The sequence below is a fragment of the Hypomesus transpacificus genome, chromosome 23 (genome assembly GCF_021917145.1).
Source record: "Hypomesus transpacificus isolate Combined female chromosome 23, fHypTra1, whole genome shotgun sequence".
In the NCBI taxonomy this organism is placed as follows: domain Eukaryota; kingdom Metazoa; phylum Chordata; class Actinopteri; order Osmeriformes; family Osmeridae; genus Hypomesus; species Hypomesus transpacificus.
This window is the reverse complement of record NC_061082.1, coordinates 245455-262412: the sequence shown is the minus strand read 5'-3', so window position 1 is coordinate 262412 and position 16958 is coordinate 245455. Positions and strand designations below refer to the sequence as shown.

Sequence of the window (16958 nt, the reverse complement as noted above, 5' to 3'; positions counted from 1 at the left end):
CTGAGGGAGGGAGAGTCACTGTGGGAGGGAGGGTCACTGTGGGAGGGAGGGTCACTGAGGGAGGGAGAGTCACTGAGGGAGGGAGGGTCACTGAGGGAGGGTCACTGTGGGAGAGAGGGTCACTGAGGGAGGGAGGGTCACTGAGGGAGGGAGGGTCACTGAGGGAGGGAGAGTCACTGAGGGAGGGAGGGTCACTGAGGGAGGGTCACTGTGGGAGAGAGGGTCACTGAGGGAGGGAGGGTCACTGAGGGAGGGTCACTGTGGGAGGGAGGGTCACTGAGGGAGGGAGGGTCACTGAGGGAGGGTCACTGAGGGAGGGTCACTGTGGGAGGGTCACTGTGGGAGGGAGGTTCACTGTGGGAGGGAGGGTCACTGTGGGAGGGAGGGTCACTGTGGGAGGGTCACTGTGGGAGGGAGGGTCACTGTGGGAGGGAGGGTCACTGTGGGAGGGAGGGTCACTGAGGGAGGGAGGGTCACTGAGGGAGGGAGAGTCACTGAGGGAGGGAGGGTCACTGTGGGAGGGTCACTGTGGGAGGGAGGGTCACTGTGGGAGGGAGGGTCACTGTGGGAGGGTCACTGTGGGAGGGTCACTGTGGGAGGGAGGGTCACTGTGGGAGGGAGGGTCACTGTGGGAGGGTCACTGTGGGAGGGAGGGTCACTGTGGGAGGGAGGGTCACTGTGGGAGGGTCACTGTGGGAGGGAGGGTCACTGAGGGAGGGAGGGTCACTGTGGGAGGGTCACTGTGGGAGGGAGGGTCACTGTGGGAGGGAGGGTCACTGTGGGAGGGAGGGTCACTGTGGGAGGGTCACTGTGGGAGGGAGGGTCAGAGGGGAGGAGAGAAGCTGCTGAAGGACTCATCTAGAGACACCACACACACCAGACACCAGGACCTTAAGAATAACAAAATCATCTTGAACATGCACTCGCACTCACAGACTGGATGGTGTTCCTCACAACGCAACAAGTGGAGACAGCAAGGCATATTGAGGTACTCCATTCAGTCTACCAGTACTGGCTGTGATTTTCTGAGTGAAATCTGCAAACCATCTTTTGTTTACACTCGCTTGTTGTCAGTCGCCACGGATACATCATGGGTTTTAAAGCCTGTATTTGAACCTACAGTTCTAGGAAAGAAGGACCTCAGGTTGCGTACAAAAAGGGTGATTCAGTTGGCAAAACTACATCTTGGTCGCCGGAGACTGAATCACACAGTTGGATAACATTGCCTAGATTCACATCGATGACAAGCAGATACCATCTGAAACGAGGGACACTGCATTCCAGACTGATCTGGCGACAGACAACATGGAACATTGAGCTGACCACAGCCAATGCTGGCCCGGCGCTGGCACTGAGGGAGGATCAAGGTCAGGAGAAACAGAGAGACGGATAGGAAAGCCCAGAGAAGGACTCCTGAGCATGACCTACTACAAAGACATGGCTCATGTCCCCTAACTAGCTTGCTCCTTGTACTCAGCAAAACACTTGAAACTCGTCAACATGCTAAAAACGTCATCTCCAGAGCTGCTGAATACACAGTATTTTGTCGCTATGGGCTCAGTGTGGTTCCCACTGCTCTGGAGGATGACTAAGGTTCATCTATTCTCCCACCTCCCTCACAACAGCCTCCCAAACTCCCCCCACCTCCCTAACAACAGCCTCCCTAAACTCTTCTCACCTCCCTCACAACTCCATGTAAACATTTTAGTGCACTCAAAGCAGGTGAGGGATACGATATGGATCCCAGCCATGTTGAGTCATCTCCCCGAGAGGCAGTGGAGAGCGGTCGCAAATAAACACACGCACAAATAGACAGGCATCTCATTGAAATCAAACGACAGCAAACACTTGTTGGGTGGATCACGGAGCGCTGGGGACCCTGTGTGGGGATGGTGAAGGGAGAGGACATAAGGCATGATGGAGTCGTTGTGAGGGTGTGTGTGTTGGGGGGGGGGGGGGACAGAGAGAAAGAGTCTGTATAAGAGAAGTGTGTGGATGGACTCAGAGTCTCTGTTGTTGTTACAGTCGCATCTTTGTCCTGTTTCCCCAGGGCACACCTCTAAACAGTGGGGGCGATTCAAGGTCAAAGGCCAGACTGCACACCCTCGGATGAGTGGGCGACAGACAGGCTGGGATCATCTGATGACCCTCTCATGGCCCTGTGATGGCCCAGGAGACGGGGGGCCGGTCTGGGTGACGCCACAAGGTGGTGTCTGAGCAGGGGTGGAGGAAGTGCGAGGTGGAGGGTGGAGCTCCCTTCCCTGCTCAACTTCGATTGAGCAGCATCTCAGCCCCCGCCTTGGGTCGGGTGGTGTCCCCCAGGCGAGGGGGCCCGGTCCTCAGAACCAGCTTCCCCATGGCCAGCCCCCCCGGGGACAGGGACTTCCTGTAAAGGAGACAGAAAGCTACAGATATCTGTCTTCAGATGATCCCCAGGACCCCTCTCCTCCCTCCCCCCCCCCTAAGCCCTGCTCACCTGAAGGCCATCTTCTTCAGCAGGTGAGGGTCTGCTCTGCCAGGTGAGGGAGGGTCTGTCTGGGGGGGTTGGCGCTCCATGCTGGGGGGGGCCAGGAGGCGGGAGTCCTGAAGGGGTGGAGCTCCCAGATCTAAAGACTCCTGGAAGCCACACATAGACACGTCAGCGTCAGTCAGACACAACCCTGCCCTCTCCTCTCCCCTCCTCTCCTCCTCCCTCCCCCCCCCCCTCCTCTCCCCTCCTTTCCTCCTCCCTGCCCCCCTCTCCTCTCCCCACCTCTCCTCTCCCCTCCTCCCTTTTTTCCCCTCCTCTTCTCTCCCCTCCCCTCCTCTCCTCCTCCCTTCCCCCCTCTCCTCTCCTCCTCCCTGTGTTCCCCTCCTCTCCTCACCCCTCTTCTCCCCTCCTCTCCTCCCTTTTCCCCCCTCCTCTCCCCTCCTCTCCTCCTCCCTTCCCCCCCTCTCCTCTCTTCCTCCCTTCCCCCCCTCTCCTCTCCCCTCCTTTCCTCCTCCCTTTGTTCCCCTCCTCTCCTCTCCTCTCCTCTCACCTCAGACTTGTCATTGTGAGTGTCCCTGTCCTCCATGTCCAGAACAGACAGCTCCAGCTCGATGTCCCGGTCCGGTTCGCTCTCGGTGCGGTCCTGGCAGAACTCTCGCTGACGCAACTCTTCACACACCTTCTCCTCACCACTGGAGGACCGCCGCCGGCCTTGCAGCTCCGACACACACAACTGATCACTGATCACACACACACACATGCGCACAGACCGACAGCAGAAAGACACAGGAAAGCAGCCGTTACAGTGCGGAAGATGTCTGCCGTGCTGACAGTGCCATTACAAAGACGGATTCCACCTCTCTGATCCCTGTGTGTGCGAGAGAGACAGAGAGAGAGAGAGAGAGAGAGAGAGAGAGAGAGAGACAGAAAGAGAGAGAGACAGAGAGACAGAGAGAGACAGAGAGAGAGAGAGACAGAGAAAGCGGTAGAGGACACAAATAGAGAAAGAAAAGACAAAGAAAGTAAGTAAGCGGGAGAGATGACAGAGAGAGAGGAGAGAAAAGGTCTCCACCAGGGATTGTGAGCAAGAAAAACAACCGGGCGATTCTATTTATATTCTGGGACCAGAGAACGAGAGACACTGACAGCGGTACAAAAGAGAGGGAGGAGAGCGGAGAAGAGAGGGAGCGGAGAGATGCCAGGAGGAGAGCAGCAACACTTCCTACACAGTCGTCACGAACAAGCCTCCTACACGACGATCGTAGGAAGACTACCGTAGGGCCTTGGAGGGAAGCGATGTGTGCCCATGTATGGGTGTGCGTGTGTGGGTGCGAGCGTGCTCGCGTGTACCTCTCTAGGAAGCTGGAGTGGCTGGAGGAGTCGGAGCCCCTGGAGCTCCACCTGTAGTCCCCGTGGCCCAGGTGAGGGCCGTAGTCTGGAGGCACAGACCACGCAGCAGCAACGTTACACTCCGCTCCCAGAAAAACTACAGCCAACGTGGCCGACACGTCAACCGCGTTAGCATGCTCGGGTGTGACCTCCGTACCTCGGAAGTTGATGGGCGTGGTGCGGGCACCAGCCTGCGAGGCGGTGGCCTGGACGGGGTCGGTGGTGTGGTAGCCGGTCCGTGCCGCGCGGGAGATGGCGCCCCACTTGGAGATGATAGGCCCCTCCCCAAAGGGGATGATAGGGTCCTCCTCCTTCAGCGTACGATAAGGCTCCAGCGTATGCAACCAATGCTGGCCCCCACACCCCCCTCCTCCCCCCACTCCACACCCTCCTCCCCCTCCTCCTCCACCACACCCTCCTCCCCCTCCTCCTCCACACCCTCCTCCCCCTCCTCCTCCACACCCTCCTCCCCCTCCTCCTCCACACCCCCCTCCTCCTCCACAACCTCCTCCCCCTCCTCCTCCACACCCGTCCACTTCCTAATGGGGAGACAAAGAGGGTTATGTAAGTGGGATATTGGATTCAGCCTTACAAAGTCAGGACATGAATAGTGAACAGTGCACGCATGTGTGTGTGTGTGTGTGCGTGCGTGCGTGTGAGAAAGATAGACTCACAGAGTGTTCAGAGCAGGAGGAGTGTGTGGAGGCGTGGTTGTGGTGCTCGGGTTCAAAGGGGCTGATGCAGGTGCTGATGGCACCACACGACCAGGGCGAGTAGTGGGCCAGACTCTCCTCTCCTCGATACCGACAGCCCACACACTGACCCCCCCCACCTTCTACATGCTGGGAGAGGGGAAGCGGGGTGGGAGGTGTGGGAGGAGAGAGGGAGGGAGGGATGGAGAAAGAGAGAGAAGGAATGGAAGGGGAGAGATGGAGGGAGGTGTGGAGAAAGAGAGAGAGGGGATGCCAGTAAAGAGGGATCGAGATATGGAGTGGGAGATAACGAAGGAGAGAGGGGACAAAAGGAGAGATGGAATAAGGGGAGAGAAAAGACCAAAGAGGAGAGGAAGAAGAGAGGGATGTAAAGGGGGAAGGGACAGCATGTGAGTCAGAGAGGGGTCACAGTAAAAGACAAGAGTGGTTAAACAAGGGGAAGACACAGTGTACTGTGTGTTATCGGACTCACTTCTCGTTTGAAACCTCTCCGAATACACACATGCACACACTTTACATGCTCGCTCCCACTGTTGCCTGGCAACAGTTGCACTCTAAAATAGCTTTGGACACAGCGTAGATTTGGGGCTGAACTGTAAAACCCACGCCAACGACACAGAGGACAGTACTGTTCTCTCAGCAGCACTACTCTGAGGACTGACCAATAGAACTGCTCCATAGGACTGACCCAATAGAACTGCTCCATAGGACTGACCAATAGAACTGCTCCATAGGACTGACCCAATAGAACTGCTCCATAGGACTGACCCAATAGAACTGCTCCATAGGACTGACCCAATAGAACTGCTCCATAGGACTGACCCAATAGAACTGCTCCATAGGACTGACCAATAGAACTGCTCCATAGGACTGACCAATAGTCAGTCCTGCTCACCTATGGGACTGTTATAGATCTAGCACATAACTTCGCTAAGTAGACATTTTATCCATATGACTATCTTAGTCAAAGTGGGTCACAGGTAGCCACACACACACGCACACACATCTAGCAGCCCTACCTCCGTTCCAAAGTCCACAGTGAAGATGGGGGAGGACTGGGACGGCCTGTTGCAGTTGCCATGCTGATGCCCCCACTGCTCCTGCTTCCTCCTGAAGAGGTCCTCGTAGCCCAGAGGGACACGCCCACAGGGCTCCTGGGGGGCGGGGTGTGAGAGAGAAGTGAGATTTCGGCGAGGCAAACGCAAAACCATCCACAGTGATAGTACGGCAGGAATAGCATCATGAATTCAGTGACGAGGAGGAGGAGGAGGAAGTGAGAATGGAAGAGAGATGGCTCGTGGGGCTTCATGAGAATGACAAGAAAGAGGGGATAGAAGGCGGGAGGAGAGGCCAAGAGAGGCGGCAGAGTATCCTGAGGTGGGCGGGAGGAGAGGCAGAAGGAGAGGGGGAAGCAAACACACCGACCAAAGCCGGATAAAACAACACGGCAGCGGGCCGACGGCGCGCCGTGGGCGCGCTCCATTCATTACCCTGTGCAGCGCCGCGCGGTGCTCCCCCCCGGAGCAGTAGGGGCTGTCCAGGGAGTTGAAGCGCTCTCGGAGAGGGGGCTGGTAAGAGTGCAGCACCTCGGGGGGGAGGGAGTTGCTCCTGGCGTCCTCGCGGTGGTACAGCTGGGGGCGCCACACCCTCCGGCTGTCGTACAGGGGGGCGTAGACGCCGTGGCTGGGGGTCAGGGCCCCGTACTGGGGAGTGGGGTAGGCCCCGACACGCTCTCGAGGAGGGGGGTAGGAGGGGTGCTGCTGGGGCTCTTGGGCGTAGGAGGAAGTCAGGGAGGGGGGCAGGGAAGACTCGGACACGTGGCTGGAGCGTAGGAAGCGAGTCATGCATGGCTTGTGAGGGTGCAGAGAGGAGGGGTAGTAGTTACCTAGGGACCACAGGAGACAGACAACAGTCACTAACAACCAGAATGAATTAACTCAATTTCACTGCAACATAATTGTCCTAATTGCCTAGACAGATCGATACGTAAAGACAGATAAGGCTTCTGACGAGCGGACAAGAATGATAGCCTACAAGGTAAACGTGTCTCAGACACATCCACAGTGGTACTCACTGGATGGTTGGTAGGGAGGCGTGTCATAGGCTGGGCGGGGTTCCTGGTAGTAGAGTTCTGACTGGGGAGGGTGTGGCTGAGGGTGAGGGGGCGGTCCCCGGAACAGGAAGTGCCCTTGTTTAGAAAGCCCAGAGGCACACTCACCCCGACCCCCGGACATGTGGGGGGAGGAGCCTGAAGATGAGAGGCTGACAGGGGTCCTGGGAGGGGAGACTGAATTCCTGGTGGAGGGATAGAAAGAGAGAGAGAGAGTGAATGGAACACAGTGGGAAGGAAGAGCGAGGGGAAGAATTAAAGAGAGAAGGAAAAAGAGACAGTTGAGTTGAACGGAACATGTTTAACTAAGTGTAATAAAGTCTCTAAGACGACATATATGTGAGGATACATATAACAGCTTCTTACTGGTCAGATGGACCACAGGAGGTTCTGGAGGGTCCAATCATCCCATTGGTGCCATTGGGAGCAGACCTCTTCATCTCCTCCATGTGTTCTGCTCCCCTGGACACCAGCTGGGGCTGAGGATGGGGATGGGGCTGGGGGGTGGGGTGGGAGAGGAGCCCTTCCACTGGGGAGCCCCGCGCATCTGGTCCCTTCCCCCCCCCCACAGAGGCCGGGACTTCCCCCGCCTCCGCACTCAGCCTTTGACCCAGAAGCCCCTGCTGCAAGGGGAGGGGCCGGCCCACGCTGAGGATCTTCTTATTCCTCATCCTGTACCTTGGAGGGAGGGGGAGCAAGGGAGAGAAGAGAGGTGAGACAAGAGGAACACCCCCGAGGTAAACAGAGCGAGGGCTGGTGTGGTAAGAGGGACAAGGAAGACCCCCGAGCACGCAGTGTTTAGCGTGTGTGCGTCCGTGTGTGTGGTGGTGGCGGTGGTGGTGGGTGGGGTGCGTGCTCGCTCACTTCTCCAGCTCGTCCTGTGTGTGTGCGAAGGTACAGTTGGTTCCCCGTGGGCAGCCCCCCTGCTGGCGGAGGTCTCTGCACATACTGGTCTTATACTTGCTGTTGGGCTGGGGCTGAGGATACACACACACACACACGAGGATCATCACTATGCAGGGTTTGTCTTCTGTGTGTGTGCACGTGTAAGAGCGTGTGTGTGTGCGTGTGTGTGTGGGGGGGGGATTACCTGGGGAGTCTCGTGGCTCTTTTTACTGAAGTTCTGGATGAACTCCACCAGACCCTGGACCACCACTTTCACAGCCAGCATCACACTCTCTAGCTCCTCCCACGATGGCGCTGCCGCTTCTACACACACACACACAGACACACACACACACGCACACACACGCACATGGACTTGCTTACACTGAGCACTCTGTGGTGTATCTGTAGACTAGCACCTGTGTGGTAGTCTATATGGTAACCGGGTTGTCGTTTCTGTAGAGCCTGGGTCATGGTCTATACGGTACCTGGGTTGTGATCGATGTTGGCCAGCAGCTCCAGGTGCAGTCTCAGGCTGGTCAGGTTGGCAGGGTCTCCTGTCCTCTGCAGCACGATGGTCAGCTCCTGGACGCTCTTCGCAAAGGACTCTGGGGACTGGAGCTTGGAGGAGAAGCACAGAACAGCCACTCATAGGTGAGGGACTTCACTGGGGGGGGGGGGGGGCAGGGGGGAGGGGGGACTGGGTATGCCTGAAACTGCTACAGTCTAAAAGCAAATGTACCGAAGTTCTCTTGTCTCTTTCTATTAGAGAAGTACATAGATATGTACTTTGTGTCCATGTTGGCACTGTGGGTGAACTCTCGGTCTGAGAGGAGATGGATGTTGGGGGATGGCAGTACCTTGTCTATGATGGACTGCATGTGGGACTTGTGGATGAGGTCTCCGTAGAGCAGGGAGGACCACTGCTCGGGGGAGATGCGCAGGCCCGCCTCCATGGCGATGTGGACGATCTGGGCGTCGTGCTCCCGCCGCAGCGCCTCGTACGTCCGAAACTCCTCCTTCAGCTGCATGAGGGACGAGTCCTCGTCACGCTTGGTCACCTGGGGGGGGCGGGGTGGGGAGGGGGGGGGGGGGAGAAGATGTAATGCTTCGTCAGTCGCCCTCCCACACAACACTCCAGGCCACATGCAGCCCCAGGGGCCGTCCATTTGGTGTCCTCAGACTTTTGAACTCAGATTCAGATCAGATTAAAGGGGGTGTCCCCCTCCAGTCAGAATCTGCCCTATGAGTAATCATCACCAGACACCAGGACCAGGCACACTATTTATATGATATTTATGTATAATACACACCTCTAGGCCGCACCTTTTTTTTTGTCTGTATGCATGTCTCTGTCTGTCTGTCAGACTGTCTGTGTTGCCCCTAGTAACAACTGATTCCTCTATGCTAGGGCAGCCCCAGATCAAATATAGCTCCCAGATGCATCCTGGGTAAATTACATAAATTCCTGCCGTGTCAACTATGTCAACCATGCTTACAGGCTGGAACGCACACACAAAAGCACATAGCCGATTACCAACTCTCTTGACACTGCTGGGAGTCCTGTTCTTGAAAGTTGTCTGTCCTCGGCCATGCAGTGTTGTGTGTGTGTGTGTGTGAATGCAGTGTTAGTGTGTGTGTGTATAATGCGGTGTTGGTGTGAGTGTGTGTGGAGCACCTTGAAGCAGGAGGCCCTGTAGAGGAGCTGCACCACGTGACCTATGCTGGTCTTGGAGGCCTGAGGGAAGCGCGGCTCCAGTTTCTGGACCACAAACAGAACCAGAACCTTCCTGGACAGGGCTGAGCCGTCCTCCAGCGCTAGCAGAACCAGCTTCAGAGCATCCTCCTGCATGGCTGAGAACACACACACACACACACATGCACACAAACACACAAGTATACACACACACAAACACACACACAGGCCAGCCCATCCGAGCACACACGCACACAGGGGTCAGGCGCCTATGACAGGACTCCCACACACTTCGACACCTGAGTGCTTTGGGATCCCAGCCAGGGCAGAGTATAACTCCACTGGCTGGGCTGAAGGGACGACGGCCCACAGCTGGTGTCCTCAGACATGAAATCAACTCAGATCAAGTCAGACGTGGGAAGCAGACGCTATCCCCCAATCAGAATCTGCCCTATGAGTAAGCATCACCGGACACCAGGACAAGGGCGGGAGGAGTGCCTACACAGGGCGTGTATCAGGTGTCTTACCAGGCCCCAGGAACTGGCAGCCTCTGGCCCGGACAGCTGCCCACAGGTTGGCAGAGAGCTGCTGTGGGTTCTGGTGCTGCAGGATGAGTTCGGTCACCGTGCGTTCCCCTAGCGACCGGCCTGCCCTCACGGCCCGGACACGCCCCTCCTCCTCCACCAGCTGACAGTTCACCAGCGTCACCAGCTTCCTCTGCATGGGCCGACTGAGCGCGCTCGGACTCAGGGTCACCCCACCTGGGAGGGGGGGGGGGGGGGGGGTCAAAGGTCACAGGGTCAAGGGTCACACAGCTTGAAATGATTTGAGGAATCTGGCCAGGTTGTTGACTACCGTAGCTCGAAGAGAGTGTGCATGATACAGACATCCAGTCCCTTCTCCTCACCTCTCCCTTAACTCCTTAGTTGCGAGCGATGGTGTCAGGTGTCAGTAACTCGTACTCATAAAGCCACCAAGGACCAAGCCATGAAAGTCTCTATAAGCCTTTATGATACAGACTCTATATATATATATATATATGATAAGCACTCTTCTCCTGCCAACACCATTAAAACAACACTAACCCACGAGAGAGAGAGAGAGAGAGAGAGAGAGATAGAGAGAGAGACCTTAATGAAGAAAACAGGATAGGTAGAGAACGAGGGAAGAGAAAAGAAGAAAGGGGAGTTTGTATATGTGTCCCCCTAACAACAACCACCTGATGATGAAATGCTGACATCCGAGGCCGACAACAAACAGGAAACGCTGGCTGAATGTGGTGTGACCTGATACAGTAGATGGCCCACTAGAGGGCGCTCTCCTGAGAGGAGGCCCTGTGCTACAGAGGGGAGGTCTGACTACACACACACACACACAGGCTTGGAAACATCAACTGGGTACGCATCGGATGACGCACACAAGTTTGAATCCGTCTCGCACGAGCATGCCTCCAAACACAAAAAACGATGGATGAAAACACACACACACACACACACACACACACACCTCCACACACACACACACACACACCTCCACACACTGTTTACCTTTCCCTCCACTGATGGGTTTGAGGTAGATAGCCAGGTCCTCCACGCACACCCTGCACACCTCGTAATGCTCCACCTCCCCCTGGCTGTTGAGGGACACGGCCTGGGCTTCTGGGACCTGTTAGAAACCACCAACTGTCATCGACTGGTCACCTGTGCCATCCTGGACGTCTCTCACCCCCATCTACTACCACGCCCAGACCCCCCCCAACCCCCCCCCCACCACCAGGTGTGCGTACCTGCGCCCCGACCAGCTGCAGCAGGGCAGTGTTGACAGGCAGCAGGTCTATGTCGGTGGTGATGGCGGTGTGGTCGAAGGGGCAGGCCTTGCGGTGCAGCTTGTGCAGGCAGGTGTGGCACACGGTGTGGGAGCAGCCCAGGCTGATGGGCTGGTGACTGCTGTTGTCAAACTCATGGTAGCAGATGGGGCAGGACAGGAACTCGGTCCACTGGGCCGCCTGCACCGGCATCCTCTCTCCACCAGGGGGACGCTGTGGCGCTCACGGGGATCGCATGTCACCACAGGCCGACTCCTCACTGGTGGCTGGAGAGAGGAAGGGAGGAGAAGAGGGTCAGTTCAGTCAGGGTTACAGCGTCTGAGACAGAGATCGGTCACGGGGTCAGTGTAACTTCAGGTTTCAATCAAATTAAACTTTATTAATAGAGCGCATTTCATACAGGAGCCAAGACAATTTACTTCACAGAGGAAAAAGGGGGGGGCAGGGGCGGATTCAAACCCTTGTATTTGACAAAAAGAAATCTACAATTCCTGTATTAACGACAGACCTATTAGGACCAGAGTATCATTAGTTGTTCACAACTTTTTTGTCAGCTTTGTGGTATTAAAAAGCATAAAAGAGAGATATTGTGTATGTCCTCATTATAATAAGAATTTAATTTGATTTGTGCATATATGGTAGGCTACATATATAGTTTTTTGGCAAGTAAGTGCATCACAGGTGATGTTACGGAGTAATCCAAAAGTAATGTAACTAGTAGTAACCAGGGTGTAGCCACGGGTAGGCCTGGGTAGGCACAGGCCTACCCAATGTGTTCTAAGGCCTACCCAAAAACGAATCCATATTTTTCTAGGCCTACGCAAAAAGATTGTTCTGGCTACGCCCCTGAGTATAACTATTTACTTTCAGCAATGAGTAATCTATTAAAGTAAAGCATTACTTTTAAAAAAAGTAACTAGTAATGTGTAATCCATTACTTTTTTTGGAGTAACTTCCCCAACACTATTAGTTACCCCTGGTGTAAATTGTATCAAAGGTATTTGGTAGGTTTCAAACCTTAGGCAGGGTATCTCTCTCCCATTTGACCAACCAGAAGCAAGACTACCCTTGCTGTGAAACATCACTGTACATGGTTGTCCTCAACAGCTGCAGCAACACACACACACACACACACATGCACAGTAAGACACAGCCAGGCACATGTTTAAGCACCCTCTTACCCAGTCTCCCCTATCCTGCTCCCACCAAAGAAATAAGTGGCTTCACCACACCCATACTGACCATGCCAAAGCTGCCTCAGTCATTAGGTTTAGGGTTACTCAAACATAAAACTCACTATCAGATCTCTTCAATACTGTCACCTTCGTTGGAAACATTTAAATAGACAGCTGTGCCTCAGTTCAACTGAATCAGCTAGGTGGTGAGAGAATCAACTCAAATACAGTCGTCTTTCATTTGGTTCCTAAAGTAATTCATTGAAAGAAGCTTGCTGTTCATTCCATGAAACAAAACAATAGGGTACGGTCTTAACTGTTTTTCGCAATGAATAATGAATGAATAAAAGCAGTTAGTAGACGGTTTTTCCACGACAAGACGCACCATCCAAATGGCCTTGGGAACGCGATGTCTGCATTGCCTATCCCGCGTGGACAGCTCCTTGCTGATGTGGGATTTCATTTTTTCACGAGGCTGCACCGATAAATATATCACCCCCTGGCTTCACACAACACTTCACGAACCAAATTAACTCATCGACAAAACGTGTCGGGTAAAAAGTTCGACGACGAGGCGTGGAAGCCGCCCACTGTGGTCGTATACGAGAACCACGCCGATCCGAGCTGACTGAGGAGCAATGATTCACAGTCACGTTGAAACCACCTGTTCCTATATGCTACATCCTGTTTTTGCGGGGTGTCCCAGATCACTTTCACTACAGTCTCCTCGTGACACCGTTTTATCATAGCGTAATTTACAATGACCAAAATATACAAATCATATTTAGGCCTACATTTATGTTCAGCCCCGTTAAACAAGCAGAACCGCTCGTTCATACTCTCGTGACTTGAGAATGGAAGGAGTTTCCAAGTTCATTTAACGGTTGGATTTCTGATTCTGCATACCTGTAGCAACATATAAATGTTGAAGATTCACCTGATATTTTCGTAATTCCATAATTAAAACGTGTAACCTATACACCAAAAATGATTTATGTCGGTTCTTGCAAAGAATAATAACAAGTGATACACAATACACAAACAAACATTTGGCATTGCCATTAACACAGCTACGTCTATGGAACTGGTCTCCTTATGGATCCATAGGGGGGGACAGGTGGTGTGTGTGTGTGTGTGTGTGTGTGTGTGTGTGTGTGTGTGTGTGTGTGTGTGTGTGTATGTGTGTGTGTGTGTGTGTGTGGGTGTGTGTGTGTGTGTGAGGGACAGGTGGGGAAGGCAAGAGGGGGTAGGCAGAGAAGAAAGGTGTGAAAGGGGGGGCAGGGCCCTAATAGCTTCTTCTGGAAGGCTCTGCAGTTCTACCTTCTATTCTGGACCCATCTGGGACGCATGGGCTCAGATGAGCGGTGGGGCCAAGCACTGTCAGAAACAACTCGGTGAATATCCCTTCTAGGGTGGATCTACACGGGGCAGGGAGAGAGGGGCTGGGGGTTGTGTCCTGCACACTTCTGATGGACAGCTCCTTATGTTGCCCCTCCCCCCACACCACTGTCACCTGCCCCCCTTTCCCTATGGCCAGGGAATCTGAGCTGTCTCTAGCACTTGGCTTTACGTCGATCCAACATATGTCACAGTGGTGTGCGGCATGAGAACACACTGTTCTCACTCAGAACAGAAGTCCAGTGTACATGTCCTACATGTGTGTGTTCATTCTTGCGTGGGTCTTTGTAGGGGTATGTGTGCGTGTATTTTGTGTGCGTGATTGCACATGTATGTGTGTGTTTATCAATTTGTGTGCCAGGGGTAAAGGGGTGGGTTTACTCTCCCATGATCAGTTCAGCTTGCAGGGCTGAACAGGGTTAACATTTGTCCAGACATGTTCCCCAGTCCCCAGACCACCAGCCATCCCACCAGACACTCTATCCCCAGGGTACAGACTGCAAACACACAGCAGGACCGTATGGAGAAGGCCTACAGCGCTAAATGCTTTGGTTCAGTCCCTACAGGGGATAATAACATTGATCCTGACCTGACTTGAATCATGATATATTATGAAAAACTGAACAACCAAGGATGTTTTTCGTGTGCCATGGTGAGAGAGCAATGCTGTATTTGCACTCTGGTGAAGCAATGAATATATAATATCATGAGTGGGCTGCATTCAATGACAGGAGTCAACCTGATTACTATTTAAACACTCACTATCGGCTTAATGCGAATAAAATTGCTCAGAATTAGATGAGACAACTAAGCCAGTTCCTTTGCGAGCTAAACATTAGTTAGTTCCCTCTTCCTAAAGGAAATCCATTGTTTATTGGTGGTTCTCCTGTTTGTCTTTATTACAGTGACTAAGGAAGACTAGTTCTTTAGACTGGGAGTCAGATGGCTGAGCGCTGAGCGGTGAGGGAGTCGGGCTTGTAATCAGAAGGTTGCCGGATCGATTCCCCACCGTTACTTACTGTAAGTCGCTCTGGATAAGAGTGTCTGCTAAAAAAAAAGACTAAATGTAGTTCCTCTGGTTAATTACTTAGAGAACCAAGCGTATAGGCTACATAAACTCGGATATAGTGAAACGTTAATTCAGAGTTGGGTCTTAAACATGACCTGTCCACAGCACTGCTTAAACACATCACTCCAAACTCTCCAGCATCCTTTACGTGAAAGTCCATGTGTTTCCCATCAATTAAGGTTTCGTTATCATTGTCTGTAATAACGGTTTTTACTGTAAAGGGCAGTTGTTCTACATAGAGCAGGCTCAACAGTGGGTGGACCGTGGGAGGGATATCACTTGTGATTAACCTAACCACATACGGAAGTAAGAAGCTTGAGTAATTTTGACAGAACATTTTCAACAATTTTGTTTGTCATGCAACTTTATCCAACATTCTTGGCGACACAATGTCATCGATCAACTATTTTTTACTAGACTCGTTCTCTTGTACACATCCTACTTCAACACAGCCTACTTGAACATTTAGCATTTGCAAATATTTTGTTATAAAGCTACAATACGAAGTTTTTTCCAAATTCGTTTAGAAATGTCAGAAGTAAAACCTAATAACACAAAGACATAAAATGCACGGATAAACAAATCCTATTAGACTACTCGGTGTCTTCTTGTCTAAGGGCTAACTGCAGAGGAAGATGATACGGTCGACATTAAGAGAAGCGCGCCTGGTTCAGTATCATGTGCTGTGTACTGTCCAGTCTGCTCTATTGCATACGGACCGAGGCAACGCAGTAGATACGTTGTTTGTGTCCTACTATTTTCCATCAAACACGGATATATTGATCATGATGCATAGCAAAACTATAGTCCTTGAAGACTATAAGCTATACAGGCATTTGAAAATGATGAAGTGAATCAAGTGTTACGCGTTCAAAGCCTAACTTTATTCTATACGCGTTTGTAGAAGAATATTCAGATTAATCCACGAGAACCCCATACAGTGTACTCGAATATGCTTTTACAGCGTGCAACACTTCAGATTATCACAATTTGACAACCCCGCAGGAAAGTCGCGCGCCTCTTACCTTCTCAGCTCTGTAGCGGCGCGTGCTGCTATAATAAACATCTTTTCAACGTCCCTAAGAACGTGATCTGGAAATCTTCATGAGTTTCATTGAAATTCCATCCATAAGGTCAAAGAGATGGTTTCAGAAATAACAACTCAGTGTCAAGTCATGCCAGGGAACACCATTGAGGGTGTTGTTTACTCTAATTTCTATATTCATTCCCTCTGCCTACGCGACATGTTCACTCAGGTACACTAGTCTTCGCTCCCCTCGGTTTGACGACCGCGCAGCGGGAAAGTATCAGTCCGCTGCAACGATGTTTGAACTGCTTGCCGCGGACGGGCGCGCCTTAAACGGAGGGAGAACGCCCCACGTTCACGCCCTGTTGACTGAATTATGTGGAATTAGAATTTCACAAATAAATCGTATTCAAAATGATAGTGCGTATGTGGTACTATTTTCATGTTATGGGCAAGGATAAAGATGTAAAGGGGCAAAGCCGGAACAAGCCGCTTTTCGAGGCGTGGGCTGCATCGGTTTTAAAGAGACAGACGGGAGGAGAGAGGAGGACCACCGTTCTCAGTGATCCAAGCGCAGAGCGCATCTGCACCCGTAGTAACAGTTTCACTATCTTGTTAAATGTAATCTCATTAGACCGATAGTGTAATCTCATGCAACTCTAAGTAATTTATCTCTAAGGGCTGGGAGGAATCGGAGCTACAGGCCAAGACACAGAGATCTGTTATCATCCGCTGCACCTGCACCGATGGACATAACAGATTACGGAATATGGTTGATTTATAAAACTAACGTTTAAGGTGTGTGAGATTTGGGGGCTCCATATCTCCTCTCCATCCTCCCATTCATCTCATTCATAATGCAGAGCCATCCTATAGCCTACACCATGCAGTGTGTGTGCGTGTTGACCTACTTCAGCGTACAACCCTATGCAAATGATAGGCGGTACACAGCAGGTGACGGAGAAAGCAGCTTTTAAGATCTTACTTTCGTTCCAAGACGAGACGCTGTTGTAGCAATGGCTTCCTGCTGCAGGAAGTGTCTACCACGTGCCTCTGTCACACTCACCAGGAACGATGCTCTCTAACGGCCTGAGCTGTCAGATGGAGACCTCCCAGATCGCAGCTTATCCATTGTCTCTCCTTCTTACACCATGCTTCTTTTGGTGCCTAGGGGAAGCCCTGGAGAGGGCAGGACCAGCGC

At 52.6% G+C, this 16958-nt stretch overlaps 1 protein-coding gene across 1 annotated transcript; it reads right to left on the bottom strand.

The window, feature by feature from the left end:
- Positions 1–1947: 1947 nt before the first annotated feature.
- Positions 1948–16036, bottom strand: rc3h2 (ring finger and CCCH-type domains 2). The gene is made up of 20 exons (XM_047047467.1): positions 15756–16036; positions 11050–11354; positions 10811–10928; positions 9791–10024; positions 9246–9421; positions 8428–8628; positions 8056–8188; positions 7773–7891; positions 7547–7659; positions 7049–7360; positions 6647–6867; positions 6063–6457; positions 5592–5726; positions 4534–4701; positions 4365–4398; positions 4017–4259; positions 3821–3905; positions 3021–3210; positions 2477–2616; positions 1948–2386 (listed from the first exon to the last, which is right to left on the bottom strand). Exons 2-20 carry the CDS (start codon positions 11278–11280, stop codon positions 2266–2268), a joined length of 3369 nt encoding a protein of 1122 aa, XP_046903423.1. The 5' UTR covers positions 11281–11354; positions 15756–16036; the 3' UTR covers positions 1948–2265.
- Between the last annotated feature and the right edge of the window lie 922 nt (positions 16037–16958).